This window comes from Setaria viridis, chromosome 9, assembly GCF_005286985.2.
Source record: "Setaria viridis chromosome 9, Setaria_viridis_v4.0, whole genome shotgun sequence".
In the NCBI taxonomy this organism is placed as follows: Eukaryota; Viridiplantae; Streptophyta; class Magnoliopsida; order Poales; family Poaceae; genus Setaria; species Setaria viridis.
In genome coordinates this window covers 24,036,028-24,048,771 of record NC_048271.2, presented here as the reverse complement: position 1 = coordinate 24,048,771, position 12,744 = coordinate 24,036,028, and the positions used below count along the sequence as shown (strand labels likewise).

The following is a 12,744-nucleotide window of genomic DNA, read 5'->3' as shown; positions in this document are numbered from 1 at the left end:
AATGTTATCGTATCACGACCAAGGGCCTCGTTCTAGCAATGACGACGGATCATCCTTCTCGAGACCTTAACATCAGCGATTGATTGCAACCTGAGCTATATGACTATACGAGGGCTACAAGGTTGTTGCATCCTATTTTCTCTGTCTCGTTTTAGCTCCATTTGGGAAACAAGTCTCGTGTGAGTGAGTGTGTGACGAAGGGAGTTCGCCTGCACCCAACGTGCCGATTGAAGCTGCAGCTCGCGTGTGCCCATTATAGATGTCGATGCAGCCCGCGGCCCGTTAGCCTGGCACAGAGCCCTTTTTTTTGCCCGAACCTAGCCCGATTCGGCATGAAGTTTTTTGGGCCCATATTAGCCCAGCCCGGTAGCTCGTGCCGAGCGTGGGTCGCCACCCCGGCACAACGGGTGGCCCGGCCCGGCACGATTTTAGTATGCCGGCCCGAAATGGCCCGTTAACCTCCTCCCTACCAGCCCAACAACAACATAAATGCCAACCTCTGGCCTGCTAACTCTCACCCGTCACCCCTTCCTCTCCCTATCTGCTGCCCAGTGCCCACCGCCACCTCCACCTCCTTCTAAGTCTCTCGCATCTTCCCCAACTCCCCTCCATGGCTCCATCCTCCCCTTCCTCTCCGACCTCCGCCTCCCCTCCAGCCTCCGGCGGCCGCCTCCCCTCCCTGCGGCCTCGTCGCCCCCTACCCCGCCGCACGCCGCCATGCCCTTCTCCTCCGCGCCGGCGTGGGGCTAGCTGTGGGGAGCAGCAGCGGCAGAGCGGAGAGCCACGGTGGCGGCGTGGTGAGTGGGAGCGGCGGTGTGGAGGTCTGACGGCGGCGCGGGTGGCTGGCTGCGGGCAGCAACGGTGGCCGCGGCGAGGGGCCCGGTTGCGGGAGCGGCGGTGCGGGGGCCACCGTGCCTCGTGGTGGTCCGAAGCCGGCTGTGCTTTACGGGCCGGCCCGGCACGGAAAAGGCATTGCGGGCCCATGCCTTGGCTGTTGGTGCGGCTCGTGGGCCGGCATAGCACGGCACGATGTTGGCGTCGTGACGGGCCAGTGCCAGCATGAAAGTTAACGGGCCTTGGCCAGACCGAGCTGGGCGGCCCGAATGGACAACTATAGTACCCATGGTTTCAAACTAATCCGGGTCAACCAATAATGTACCAACCTTTTTCGTGGATTGGATTGGGTTTGGACTTTGGATGAGTGATTTGGGTGGATTCTGGATTGCCCAGCCCATGCGCACCCTCATTATTGCTCACGAGGGACAACAGAGCTCAGCGAACAGTGAGGAAACAAGACAGTCGTTTATTGATTGGATCACGCTTTCGTGTTGCTACGGGCGCTCTTGAATCTCGATGCATGAAGACCTGATGCTTCTCTTTCCATCGCTCCAAGCAGCCTTTGGCAGTCAAAGCGAATCGTAGGTATCGTAACTGGATTATCGAAGGGCGGCACACGTAGTTGGGTTGACTTCGGGATACGGAAATTGAACCTGAGAGTTATCTTATACTCCCTCTGTCCGGGAAAGAATGCAACTACGGGTTGCGTGCCATCAAAAGTAGCTCACGTTTGACCACATTTCTAGTGAATACTATTCATATTTATGACTCCAAATTAATTTATTATAAAAATACATTTCATAATTAACCTAATGGTATTTATTTGATATCATAAGTATTGATACTTTTTTATCTATAATTGATCAAATTTAAGATACAAAACTATGACACTGCTAGAATTGCAATCTTTTCCGGACGGAGGGAGTAATTGACTTTCAAAACAAAAAGAAAGTTATCTTGTATATTATGTAGCCTAACATACAAATCTACACAAGAATCAGAGTGGCGCACCAGAAGCGTGGTGGGCCCATAACCCACAGATCCCAAGATCGAAACCTAGCTTTGATAAATTCACTTGATTTTTTTTAAATGCTATTTTCTTCTACAACTACTAATACTTAAATGCTATTTTCTTCCACAACTACTAATACGTTGCTAGAGCAACTCCAAAACACTACTAATTTTACCCCAATATCCTTTTTAAGGAGAAAAAGATAAAAAACAAACTCCATAATCCATCCAAACCTTCCCCAATTTTCTACCGCGTATATTTTAACGTTGACGTTCCTCCCCCAATCCTGATTCCCGTATGCCCGCGCGTCCCTTCTGATGGACCCAATACGATGACATGACTGTTTTGAAATATTAGGTGCAATTTATTAGCAATCTGCTATGGATTGATATGTTTTTAGGAAAATTTTTTTAGAAGAACCCCCAATACATAATTTTAGAAAAGTAGTTTTTAGGTACTCTAGGAGTTGCCAGATTTTTCAGGAATAAAAACCACAATTGTACTCAAGTTCCCAACTATCGGATCGGAACAAGGCAAGTTCATGAGTTATAACTTTTAACGAAGGTTCAGCTTTTGCGTTGCAGAACCATCCTGGCTGACAGCAAGATGCTGACAAGACCGAAGATCCGCGCAAAAAGTAAATAATCCAGAAACTACAGATACGCACTTTCCTAAGAATTCTAGTCCCTGCAAAGGCACGGATCAACAAAAAATTGATGGGCCAAACGTTTGCATGTAGCAGCCGCTCCACTATTAGTCCGCGTTTGGTGGCATCCCTATCTTCAGTCTTGCCAAAGACCTGCACAACAGATTGGTGTTGAATATGAGTCCAAAATGAAGGTATAGCAACTAGGAAGCCTCAACTGGTGAAATATGTTGAGGGGCCTCGCATAGTTAGAGTAATTATGAAATATGATATATTGACAACTTCTATAGATGGTACTTCATAAACTCTACAAAATGTTTAGTTCCACTTACGGTCTTTTGGTTGCTACAAACATATTCTTTGACTACTTCTGTTGCTAGTACAAACAGATTCTGTGACTACTTAAGTGAAGAAACAAGATCAACATAACGATAACAAACAGTAGTTTGCTTAATAAGAATGAATAGCAGGCATATTTCAGAACTATTCAATTGAGAATACTGACCATAGAATAAGATCCTAGCACAGCCCTTTCAACTCAGCATGAAGCGGCACTGTAGATAGCCTGTAAATACAAGGGACCATGTCAGAGGCAGAAATCTAACATCTGGAAGGGAGTTATCGTGTAGCACTATTACTACCAGAGCATGAAAAATTTACTGTAATATCTGCAGCATGTCATACAGTTCTGTTATCAATTCATTTTTGCTTTGACTTGTGGAAAAAACGGATCAACAACCACAGATTTATAAAGTTCTAATAAAGGTTATGTAGTACCTACTGACAAGATCTTGGTCACATATCACAGAATCAAACCCTTAAAGATTAGACATAGTTTTCAAACGAAACACTCATATTGTAAAAATACATATAAACCGCCATAAATTTAGAGAGCACTATATTCACTGCAAATGTACCCAGGAGCCAAATATGCCCCAATTTTCACAAGTCTTTAATTAATTTTAGCTTCAAACAGTGAACAACAAGAGAAGAGCAGTGTGCAGAGTGGACTGGTGAGATTAAAACTATATTCAGGGTAAAACTAGCAAAGAAGACAGGATCTCTGTGCTATTTGGACTACTACCAAACATACCCAGCAATCCTAAATGTTCCTGAACCAATAGGATAAGGTATCCCAGTGATCAATCATGTTGCTAAATCAAACATATTTAAGTTACTTATTAATGAAAAAAAAGTAAGATGTCGATGCCATGTTTTTACAGGTAGAGAATTTTAGATAAGTCAAATGATTCAATAGCAATGACAGAAGGTAAATATGTTATATAAATCAGATTCAAGCAGGTACAGCATTAGCTCCTTCTCAATTCATCAAAAAATCATAATCAATAATCTGTTCTGGTCAATGTCATGTATAATCTCTCGCTGGCTAGCTCAGTGTTCAGTATGCCAATGACATAACCAATGATAAGTAATAGCCATTCTGACAGAAAGTGCCTAACAATATGAACGTGAATTCATCACCGGCAGGTCATTATCTTAAAAAAAATGACTAGCATTGCAGGTGCTGCACAACATGTAGGAGTACTTGGCTTTTTTGTTGAAAACAGTTATTCCATAATATAAATGAGCACTTTAGTCTACATATGCCATTTCACTATCAATCTATCATTCTATTGCTACTATTGTGTGCACCACAATGCTGCAATGCAAGTTTACAATCACAAACACTTTAGAAACCAAATAATGAGTAAACAAAAAGCATCAGAATTCACTACTAATGGAAACTTAATACATACTATTGTACTGAACAAAAGAACCATGAAGCAATGCATATGTTAGGGAGGTCATACTTGGATCAGAACTGATCAGCAAAGCAGTACCACCAAAATTGCAGCTCCCACCAATCTGCTTCATCTTCTGCCAATAGCTATTGAACGCATATGATGCGTGCGATGCAATGTTGTCTGGATAGAAGCAGCTACCACCAGCAGCAATCTCCTGGCAATCCACTCCATCCTGGCTGCAAGCATAGTCCATTGCCTCCTGCAGCTTGTCTTCTGGCACAGTCGGCTTGGCCACACACCACAAGCCACCACTGTTCCCTCCCTCGCCAGACCAAGGTGGTGGGGACATTGCCGCTGTGGGTGGAGCCAAGCATGGAGGTGGCGTTGCTGATGGGGCCATGCCACCAGTAACCTCAGGTGGACTAGCAGGAATTGAGGTGGGTGGGGTAGAAGGCATGGTGAGGGGTGGACTAGCCGATACCATTGGAGGTGGGCTTGCCGGCACAGCAGGTGAGTGTGGTGGCACAGCTGCTGTGGGTGGAACAGAGGGGACAACTTCAGGCGGGTAATTCGGTGCAAAGGACAGTGCCACGCCTGGTGGTGGTGGCATGTATGTCGATGCCACAGGTGGCTGCGGTGGCCGGAACGTTGCAGACGGTGGCAAGTGGTGCCTCCCATACAGCCTCCTCTGCAGGACTGCTCTGTCTCTCGCACATACAGGGGAGGCAGAGGTGACCTTTATATCATCAACAAGGCCCCAGCGCACGAGAGAATGGTGCAGATTCTTGACGGCGTGCAAGAGGCGAAGCCGCAGGAGCTCTTGGCCATGGTTGCAGGTTACACCACGGCCTACAACGATGGCCGTAATGTGCTCTGATGGGTATTGTGCCAGCACATGGGTCCTGAGCCAGGACTCAGCTCCAAGAACCGAGGAGGCCACCATGGGGAGGTCCTTGCGAGCGACTGATACATGTACACCTGTTTGAGATGGCCCATTGAGGTGAACCAGTTGACGAGCTTCTTGACCTGAAACTGCGGAAGAACCATGGGGATGGTACAGCGTACAAAGGTACATTGCAGGAGAAACTCATCAATGCACACAAAACATAAAAAATCGACAAAGAAATGCAGAAACAGTTTGAGATTTTACTGACACAGAGATACAAATGATAAGGAATGCGGCTTGAAGTTGAAAGGTGTGGAACAAGCAGGCAGATGTGCAAATGTTTGAGTAACTAATGTAACCGAGAAGGATCAATTAAGGGAAAACAAAATAAGGGCAAGATAATGGAAGGAGGGGAATATGCTGCCGAAATAATTTCTGCCTAGTGAGACTACGAATACTTATTTTCAGTATGGGCTCTCCCCAATGCTGATTCAAGATACATCTATGCTGTAGGAGTAAATAAATTAAAACTACCAGATCCGTGTTTGATACTGCACAATCAGTAAAAACCATATCAAGAACATCTTGGATCCAGAAACAAAGCACATACACACCATATTATCAAGAGAAAAGTAAATAGAGGCGTGAAAAGATAGAAGAAAGAGAGGAAAGATGAACTACAACAATCAAACTAACAGAAGCAGCAAAACTACAAAAGAAATCCATAGAACTATAGCGAAGAGAGGCATTACCAGCAAGACCCAAGGAAGGGAGCAGAAGGGAGCCGGAGACGAGGAACAGCAGCAAGAACTCCATCCCCTCTTCCTCGGTCTCTCACTCACTCAACTCTCCGCTCTCTCACCACACTGCGGTTAGCTGCAGCGGGATACTAGTAGCCGGCTGGCTGCCACGGTAGTGGGCAGCAACAGTAGCAGCAGAGCCCTTGAAGTCGCTTAGCGCCTGATCCTGACCTGGACTGAGGTGAGGTGACTGCACGGTCTCAGCCACACGCAAGGAGGGAGGGAGAGGCTCTCTGTGCATCTGTACTGGGTCAAAGCAAAAAGAAGGCAGAGGGCGCCATTAATGGCGATAGGAGGATTCTTTTGAGGACGGCTGCTCTGGACTCTGGAGTCTGGTATGGAGGACCTGTGTCGTCGTGCGCTGGTAGAGTCTGGTAGGAGTCGAGTATAGGAGTACTGGCAGGGGCACAGGAGCTCAGCCTTTTGGGGGAGAGAGAACAAGGTCGAGGACTCGAGGAGACCGGTCTTGGGCGTTGTGTGTTGGGACCATGGCTGTACTCGTGCCGTCGTGCGTGTGCGTCTCCATGGAAAAAATTGAGAACTTTGGAGGCTTTTCGTGCACTGTTTTTGGCTTGTCAGGTGTTGGTTTGAAATTGCTCTATGCTGGTCATCAGATATTCGAATGCTAATTAGAAGGGCTAAACATGAGCTAATTATAAAACTAATTGCAGAACCCCGAGCTAATTCGCGAGATGAATCTATTAAACCTAATCTATCATTATAGTTACTGTAGCACTACATTGTTAAATTATGGACTAATTAGGCTTAATAGATTCGTCTCGCGAATTAGACTCCATCTATGCAATTAGTTTTGTAATTAGCCTATGTTTAATACTCCTAATTAGTATCCAAACATCCGATGTGACATGTGCTTAACTTTAGCAGGTGGTATCCAAACACTCCCTTCCCCGGCTAACTGAGGTGCAAGCACAGATGTATTTTTAGAACGTACAAGTATTTTATATATAAAGCAAAACGAACATCACTTTTGCTGTATATCATAAAAACTTACAATTTTATTAGAAAAAAATGTCGGTTTTGCAATATGATGTCAAAATAGTATTTTTTAATAACAAGTTTGGGACCAATACAAGAACATCTACTATCATCAAAGATCCATTTTTCAAGACAGAGACGAACGATTGCGAATTTCAAAATGCATTGTATGATAAGGGTTCATTCAGATCTTAGCTCTACGTTTTTTCTCTTTTCCGCAAATATTGGCGATGATGTGACTAATACAAAATAACCATAGTTGTTATGGTTGCTCCAGAGAAGAAGATTTTATTTAATGTGATTGCAATTCTTTTATGAACAACAGCTTTTCTATTCTAGGTTTCATTTTTCTTGACACGATTCGGGTATATGATTTTTTAACGAAACGTGAAAACAGAGATTTGGTGCCGCATCATGCAAATACCTGGGGGCGTTTTCTTCCGATGACTTATTTTTAGCACGTGTCACATCGAATGTTTAGATACTAATTAGGAGTATTAAACGTAGATTATTTACAAAACTCATTACATAAGTGGAGGCTAAACGGTGAGACGAATCTATTAAGCCTAATTAATCCATCATTGGCAAATGTTTAATGTAGCAACACATGGTCAAATCATGGACTAATTAGGTTTAATAGATTCGTCTCGCCGTTTAGCCTCGACTTATGTAATGGATTTTGTAAATAGTCTACGTTTATTACTCCTAATTAGTATCTAAACATTCGATGTGACGGGTGCTAAAAATAAATCAGTGGAAGAAAACGGGGCTGTCAACGTGGGAAATTTACGACTACGCCTGTTTTTTGTTTTGTTGCGTTGCTTTTGGATTTTGGAGGGCAGGCTCTCAAGTGCGCTGTGCGCCGCCCGCCTCGGGACCCCGCGAAGCCAAGAAGCGCGGCGAGTTGGTGCGTTTTGAATTCTGAAATCTTGCTTGGGTTCCTCTCGCGCGCGCCAACAGTCTTTCTTCCTCTGTGGGTTGTTGGCGTCATGCTGCACGCGGCCATGATTTCTATGAGTAGAGTTCATGTAGCCACGTCAGCTGGACATTAGGCCACGTCAGCTGGACATTAGGCCATGTTTAGTTCCCTCCAAACTTCTAACTTCGACACTATGCAAAAAGAAGATTTCCCATCATATCAAACTTGTGGTACATGCATGGAGTACTAAATGTAGACGAAATCAAAAACTAATTACACAGTTTTGTTGTACTTTACAAGACGAATCTTTTGAGCCTAATTAGTCAATATTTGAACAATAATTCACAAATACAAACGAAACGCTACAGTTACGCATTTATGGCAAAATGCCAATTTTACCACTCCCAAATTGAGAACTAAACAAAACCCACCTTCAGAAACTGCTCTTCTCAACCCAACGTTTCATCCCGTGGGTCCTCAGTAAATTCTTGCGTTCTCTCCTCTCTATCCATCTCTCCTGGTTTCCTTTCTCTCTCTGGAACCGGCGGCATCGAGGCGCGGGCGGCGCCGGCCGGCCCCACGCATCCCTGGTCGGCGCAACGACACGCCGGCTGGGCGCATGGCTTGCGGTGGCGTTGTGCTAGGCAGCGGGACCGCGACAGGCAGCGCCGTGCGACGGGGGCGGCGGCGCTACCTCGCTGTGGCAGCGGAGCAGTGGCCAAGCCACGACCGACGTCGCCGGCGCAGCAGCGTGGGGGCCTCGCCTTGGGCGGCCTGCTGAGCGGTGGAGCAGGGGCCAGACGTGGGCGGTGGCGCGGGGGTTGCGTCATGCGCTAGAGCAGGAGCCCAGCCACGCCCGGCCTTGACGCCTTGTACGGGCGGCGCAGCAGAGGAGCAGCCGCGGCCAGCCTCGCACGCGCGGCGGACAGGGGCCTCGCCATGTGCCTCACCCCTCTCTCCCTTCTCCGGCGCCTAAGTACTGGTAAATCTTGCTGTCGATTCATTCTAAAATGCATCAATTCATGCAATTGGGGTTCGATTTCTACCATCCGTGAACCAATTCATGATTCCAGGCGTCTGATTCGGCCACCATCACTTCCATCGATGAGTGTTGACTCTCACAAGGCCGTGGTAGTGGGAGGCGCTCGTGTGCTGGGCGGCGAGCTGCACAGGGCGGCATGCGAGCACTTGCGAAGGCGGGGGGCAACTATCGCAGGCACGGACGGCGTCAGCGAGGTCCATATGCGGGCGGAGCCGGATCTGCGCGTGCGCGGGGCTGCGGCGAGCGCGACGCCGTGTCGCGCTGAGCGAGGCCGCGATGGCCGGCAGAGGAGAGATTCACTAGGGCGGCTCCAGGGAGAGGGAGATCTGCGCCGGCCGTCGGCTGCGAGCTTCATGCGCGGGCAGTGGCAAGAAGCTGGAGAACGCCGCAGAGGGCCGACTCGGGCGCCGATGGGCTCGAGGGCGCCTTGGCCGGCCATGGCTTCGTATGCCCGAGGTGGGTCCCGCGAAAAGCTGGAACGGGAAGCAGAAACACTCCAACGTGCGGTCTGGTTTGGTTACTCTTGCTTATTTTTAACACCCGTTACATCGAATGTTTAGATACTAATTAGGAGTATTAAACGTAGACTATTTACAAAATCCATTACATAAGTGAAGACTAAACGGCGAGACGAATCTATTTAGCCTAATTAGTCCATGATTTGACAATGTGTTGCTACAGTAAACATTTGCTAATGATGGATTAATTAGGTTTGATTCGTCTCACCGTTTAGCCTCCACTTATGTAATGAGTTTTGTAAATAGTCTACGTTTAATACTCCTAATTAGTATCTAAATATTTGATGTGACACGTGCAAAAAATAAGTAAAGGGAAATAAATGTCCCCCACAGACTTTGTGCATTGGTCTTCGAGTCGACCTGGTGTCTCACGTACGAAAGACTTTGTGCATTGGTCTTCGAGTCGACCTGGTGTCTCACGTACGAAAGGGAAACGAAGTCTTCCTCATTAATTGTACTGCCACCTCAGATTTTAGATGACATGACATCCCATTAAGGCTAGGTGCTAAACTTTAGAGCATCGGATGGTCGGATGCTAATTAGGAGGATTAAACATGAGCTAATTATAAAACTAATTGTAGAACCCCGAGCTAATTCGCGAGACGAATCTATTAAGCCTAATTAATCCGTCATTAGTAAATGGTTACTGTAGCACCACATTATCAAATCATGGACTAATTAGGTTTAATAGATTCATCTCGCGAATTAGACTCCATCTGCGCAATTAGTTTTGTAATTAGCCTATGTTTAATACTTCTAATTAGCATCCAAACATCCGATGTGATATGTGCTAAACTTTAAAGGGGTGTATCCAAACACCCCCTAAATTATATGGAAACAAGCTGACTATGCGACGATGCCCCTATATTTTCAAGTTTTGAATTCGAGCATGTGGATTTGTTCCTATCCTACCAGTGTCAGTGTATGAAATCGGACTTCTTCTATGTATTTTTTTAATGAACCGCACAAATAGCAGAAAAATACAAGACTACGACTCTACAAGGTCACAATCAGGAAAATAAAAAGGACTAAGAAAAACAACTAAACTCGACCGGTTGGATTGGGACATCAACACGATCACACAACTTCACTCAGGCAACAACATCCGATCGGTTGAATTGGACATTAGCACGGTGCACCACACAACTTAGCAGCAATTTACTGACTGGTTGGATTGGGACATCAACACAGCTGCACCACTCAACTCAACAACAACATCGCCGGCAGGTTGGATTAGGACATTAGCTTATGCCGCACAGTGTATTGTGCCACTCAACTCGCAATGTCACTGGCTGATTGGATTAGCAACTCGCCCGAACAGATAAAACATTGTGCACCGATGACAACAACAATCCGCCGAGGGGAAGAACCTAGCACCGAGCTGGCCACCGCTATGCGTGACCAGTCGCCGCTAGACCAACATGGAGTTGCAAACGCACCGCCGAACTCTGACAACTCAAGGCAACACTCCACCAAAATGTGCGGACTCCTAGATGTCAACACGGCAAAGATTGCGGAGGGAGAGGGCGAGATAGAAGAGAGATCCTCTCGTCCCTACGCAGAACACCACCGTTGCGATAGCCAAGAGCACCACAATGTCAAAGATAAGCCACCGAGAAGTCAGGAAACGTCGGAAATGTATCTCCAAAGATGATGCTTCCAAGGAAGATATGACGCAAAAAACGTCGCTGCCGCTCACCTAAGGAAACTCAGGAACAATTTTCACCGGGAGAATGCCGTTAGGGAGAGGAGGGCACCCCCAAGGGGGCAAGGGCAGATGTAGGGGCATTTATCAGGGTCAATCTTCTATATTCAATAGAAATTACTATTATTCATTGTTCTGACTAGCGGTTGAACCCGGCCAGAAATGGCACTGGCCTCGATGTCCAAAGAACGTCATCACTGCCGGCTCGGCACAAGGCCGAGCAAGACTTTCGCTAGGAAAGCCACCATTCCCATAGCCGTCGCAGCTCCAACGCCCCCAAGGCAAAAACTGTTAGTCACCCACCACTCGCGTGGCAGCTACCACATCCATGCCGAGCCACCGCCGGCTCGCCCACACACTCTATGCCTGAAACTCACACCATCGACGTAACCACTCCATTGCCACCGTTAGGGATGAAAGCAGTTGGGAAAACACCTTAACCATTCCCGCTACTGCATTTTTTGGCCGAGAATGCGAGCAGGAACGGGAAAACGAAATCAATATTACGGGATATCAGGAATGGAACATTTCAATCTGGAACATGTCGATTACAATTGGGAACTGGTAAGTCAAAACGAGAACACCGACACATGTAACCACTTCAAACATTTAGCTCGACGCAATAGTTACAACCATGCATACATCACACATCAACAAATGAACGATAGCTCAGTAAGTCAAAACGGGAACACCGACACATGTAACCACTTCAAAGATTTAGCTCGACGCAATAGTTACAACCATGCATACATCACACATCAACAAATGAACGATAGCTTAGGAAGGTCATTGTTGACAGCTCTTAAATACCAAATCTAGGGCGTCAACTCCTGCATAAACACATAAAGAATGAGCATCAACAGTAGTGATCCATGGGCTCACAACCAGAAGGAAACTGACTACATTCATTGCCAAGCACCCTGTAGCCACATGAGGACCCACATGGCAGCGACCCAGAGCAAAGGCGATGCGAAAGGTGGTTGCAGGTGGTTCCGCCGAACGGCCGAACCATCCTTGCCTCCTCTCATCCCTGGTTGACACGTGGCAGCGGTTGACGGTTTCCCAAAGGGGGTTAGGGAAGATTCCCTGAATATCCTTGCTCGAAACCAACCCCAAGAGCCTATAAATAGAAGGGGAGGGGTTCCATTTCAAGACACACCACCTTCCATCCCTCACTTGGAGAAACACTCTCATTCCTATCAAGAGAAGAGCTCCACTCCATGGCAAAGCCCTGCTTAGGCTAGTGCTTATTATATGGAGAGAGAGAGGGAGGGAGTAGCTCGGAGGAACTCTACTCGGTCATGTACCTCTATGGATGCTCCTTCTGAGTTAAGTAAGTGAGTATTCGTGATTCCTTCTTTGGTTTAGTACTTATCTATAAATGAGATCAGTTCCCTTACTCGCGGGTTTGTTTCCACTGTATTTATACGGAGTGCTGTATGTCTGCTACGGGTTGACAGACGTAGTTGGGCTGCAGTAGTAATTAGTAGCGTAGATGTGATGTCTAGGCTAAGGGTTATCCTTCGTTTACCTTATATCACACAGGCCGTAGAGGTAGGCCGTAGGTGGTGAGAGTCCTACTGGTCGTTCATAATCCTCTATGTTCGGATATAGCACAGAGCCATTGGCCGAAGGCGC

General features: G+C 46.8%; 1 protein-coding gene and 1 long non-coding RNA gene across 3 annotated transcripts; one reads left to right on the top strand and one right to left on the bottom strand.

Annotated features, from left to right (window-relative positions):
• Positions 1-2,346: 2,346 nt before the first annotated feature.
• LOC117841084 (uncharacterized) lies at positions 2,347-6,348 on the bottom strand. Of its 2 annotated transcripts, none has more exons than XM_034721656.2 (4): positions 5,879-6,348; positions 4,307-5,266; positions 3,001-3,060; positions 2,347-2,648 (listed from the first exon to the last, which is right to left on the bottom strand). In XM_034721656.2, exons 1-3 carry the CDS (start codon positions 5,940-5,942, stop codon positions 3,029-3,031), a joined length of 1,056 nt encoding a protein of 351 aa, XP_034577547.1. In that variant the 5' UTR covers positions 5,943-6,348; the 3' UTR covers positions 2,347-2,648; positions 3,001-3,028. The 2 variants fall into 2 exon arrangements, with proteins under 2 accessions (XP_034577547.1, XP_034577546.1); XM_034721655.2 differs by having other exon boundaries at positions 4,307-5,272; positions 5,879-6,344.
• A 1,983-nt stretch (positions 6,349-8,331) lies between these two features.
• Positions 8,332-9,911, top strand: LOC140221339 (uncharacterized). Its single transcript, XR_011897114.1, has 2 exons — positions 8,332-8,823; positions 8,915-9,911. It is a non-coding gene; the product is annotated as an uncharacterized lncRNA (long non-coding RNA).
• The last annotated feature ends 2,833 nt before the right edge of the window (positions 9,912-12,744 follow it).

Excerpts from the sequence above, each read along its gene's own strand:
- LOC117841084 (XM_034721655.2), bottom strand. The coding sequence starts at position 5,942 with ATGGAGTTCTTGCTGCTGTTCCTCGTCTCCGGCTCCCTTCTGCTCCCT. Across the intron at positions 5,273-5,878 it reads CCCTTCCTTGGGTCTTGCTG|TTTCAGGTCAAGAAGCTCGT; the intron begins GTAATGCCTCTC and ends GTTCTTCCGCAG. Across the intron at positions 3,061-4,306 it reads GCTGATCAGTTCTGATCCAA|GCTATCTACAGTGCCGCTTC; the intron begins GTATGACCTCCC and ends TTGTATTTACAG.